Source organism: Arachis ipaensis, chromosome B09 (assembly GCF_000816755.2).
Source record: "Arachis ipaensis cultivar K30076 chromosome B09, Araip1.1, whole genome shotgun sequence".
Classification (NCBI taxonomy): domain Eukaryota; kingdom Viridiplantae; phylum Streptophyta; class Magnoliopsida; order Fabales; family Fabaceae; genus Arachis; species Arachis ipaensis.
The window spans coordinates 21,628,648-21,630,905 of record NC_029793.2 but is presented as its reverse complement, the minus strand read 5'-3'; the positions used below and the strand labels follow the sequence as shown (position 1 = coordinate 21,630,905).

The 2,258-nt window shown below is 27.4% G+C and overlaps 1 protein-coding gene across 1 annotated transcript in view; it reads left to right on the top strand.

The window, feature by feature from the left end:
* The window catches only part of LOC107616610 (universal stress protein A-like protein), a 2,935-nt gene continuing 1,294 nt past the window's right edge, over positions 618 to 2,258 (top strand). Inside the window, exons 1-3 of the mRNA XM_016318564.1 lie at positions 618 to 927; positions 1,731 to 1,843; positions 1,942 to 2,060. Of these exons, the coding sequence (XP_016174050.1) occupies positions 762 to 927; positions 1,731 to 1,843; positions 1,942 to 2,060 (398 nt within the window). The 5' untranslated portion in view covers positions 618 to 761. The remainder of the gene's footprint in view (positions 928 to 1,730; positions 1,844 to 1,941; positions 2,061 to 2,258) is intronic.

The following is a 2,258-nucleotide window of genomic DNA, read 5'->3' as shown; positions in this document are numbered from 1 at the left end:
GATATTACTCTAAATTTTACATTTCTTTCATAATTTTTTCGTTAAAAATATATGTAAGTTAAATCCTTTCTAGCATACGCTTCTTGTACCAGTAATTGTTTGAAAATATATATAGATTATACAAATTCGTAACTCCAAAATATTAAAGGTGAATACTTTTTACGAAGATTTTATAATTGTCTTCATGTGAAATTTTTTTTTTGTTATCTTTAGATGATGAATTGTAGAGTTAGATTTTAATATGTTATAAAAGTGTTATTTTTATTTAAAGTGTGGTCAAATAAATAAATAACACTTTTATACAAAATATTTTTATAAAAAAAATATTTTTAACATTTTTATTTGAGTAACTTCTAATTTAGAGGAATATTAGGAGTCAGCAAGTTTTGTGATTTATAACCATCAATTAGCTATTATTGGTATTTTTAATCGTGTGAGATTTTATCCAATGATATGAGATTACTTACTTTTCTTTTACTGATTAAGTACTCTCCAAATTTTAATAAAAGTACTAGCCTATATTTTCCCTATAAAAAATATCTAATCAGTCGTTGTGCTAACATGTCAGTGTCTGAAAAACACTTGGCAAAAGGAGTGACAAGTCAAAAACCAGTAGCTACTGTGTTACTAGATAACACTAGCAAGCACATCATAGTACATAATCTCAATTCCTTCCCTTATCCACACACTATTTATTATAAGGCCAACAATAGCCACTAGCCAGACACATTTCTTTGATTACTTTGGCTAAGAAAAAAAAAATGGAAAAGAAAGAGCAAAAGATTATGGTGGCTGTGGATCAGAGTGAGGAAAGCATGCATGCACTGTCATGGTGCCTAAGCAATCTTATTTCAGATACCAATAAAAAGAAGCTTCTTCTGCTCCATGTCAAGCCTCCTCCTGCTATCTGCTCCTTCGACACTGCAGGTTTTATTTTCTTTCCCACACCATGAAATACTTCTAAGTGAAATTCATACTTCCATTACAATTGATTACTAAGTCTAAGGCCTTTTGCAGGATGGATTTTATATTTTTTGGAATTTTTTACCAATTTTTTTTTAAATATTATATACACACTAATCAATCATATATGTGTATATTATATATTATATTTTATATATCTTAATTTTATTTTTTGGGTTTATACGTATTTAAAAATTCTACACGTAGAAGATTTATATTTATTTAATTTTTGTTTATTTTTATTTACTTTTTCTTAAATTAACTATTTTTAATTGTATAAAAAGAAAGTTTAGAGCCAGCAACTTTTGTGTTTTGTACCATCACTTAACCATTAAAAGAAAAATGAGTGATCTCCACCATTGGATGTAATCTCACATCGTTAAAAATACTATTGATGGCCAATTGATAGTTACAAAATACAAAAGTTGCTGGCCTCTAACACTCCTCTTGTATAAAATTATTAAAAACATTAAACTTTACTAAATATTTATAAAAAAAATAAACAAAAATACGTTTATTAACCATACAAATAACTGATTTTTTTGTATATTTAATATAAAAATTTGAACAATTATAATTTTTCTGTAATGTTTCTTAAAATATAAAACTATTATGCAAATCACATATAGTGAAAGATTATACCTTGACTTAAAACATTTTTGTTGTGTACTTATATAATTTTTTGAAAGAAAAACTACCTTTTATATTATATTCTTATTTTGAGGTTTTGTCTGACAGAGGCACTGCAATATGATAATTTTTTACAGGGTATGTGTTTTCCCCTGAAGTTATTGCTGCTATGGAAAAGTACAGTATGGAGCTTGCTAATTCAGTAATGGATAAAGCTGAAGCCATTTGCAGAAATTTGAACGCCGCCGATGTAATAAGCCTCTTTATTCAGAAATTCTTCTACTACAATGTGTCCATTTCCCCATTCTATTAATATCATTGTGGCTATGTCTATAATTTTGCGCTTAGATAACTATGGAGAGAGTAATTGAGATGGGAGATGCAAAGAATGTAATTTGCAGTACAGTGCAGAAGTTAGATGCTGACACTTTGGTCATGGGAAGCCATGGTTATGGATTCTTCAAGAGGTAAATTAAAGCTAATATATTTTCAAATAACTTTTAGCTTTTGAACTTATCCACCGGCGGGTACTTATTTGTGTATGAAATGATATATCTACAATGCTGCAGAGACAATATTTAAATTATTTTATATCACATAACATTTATAATTTTATATACATAATCTCCGTAATTATATATTTATTACATTTAAAATTATACAGT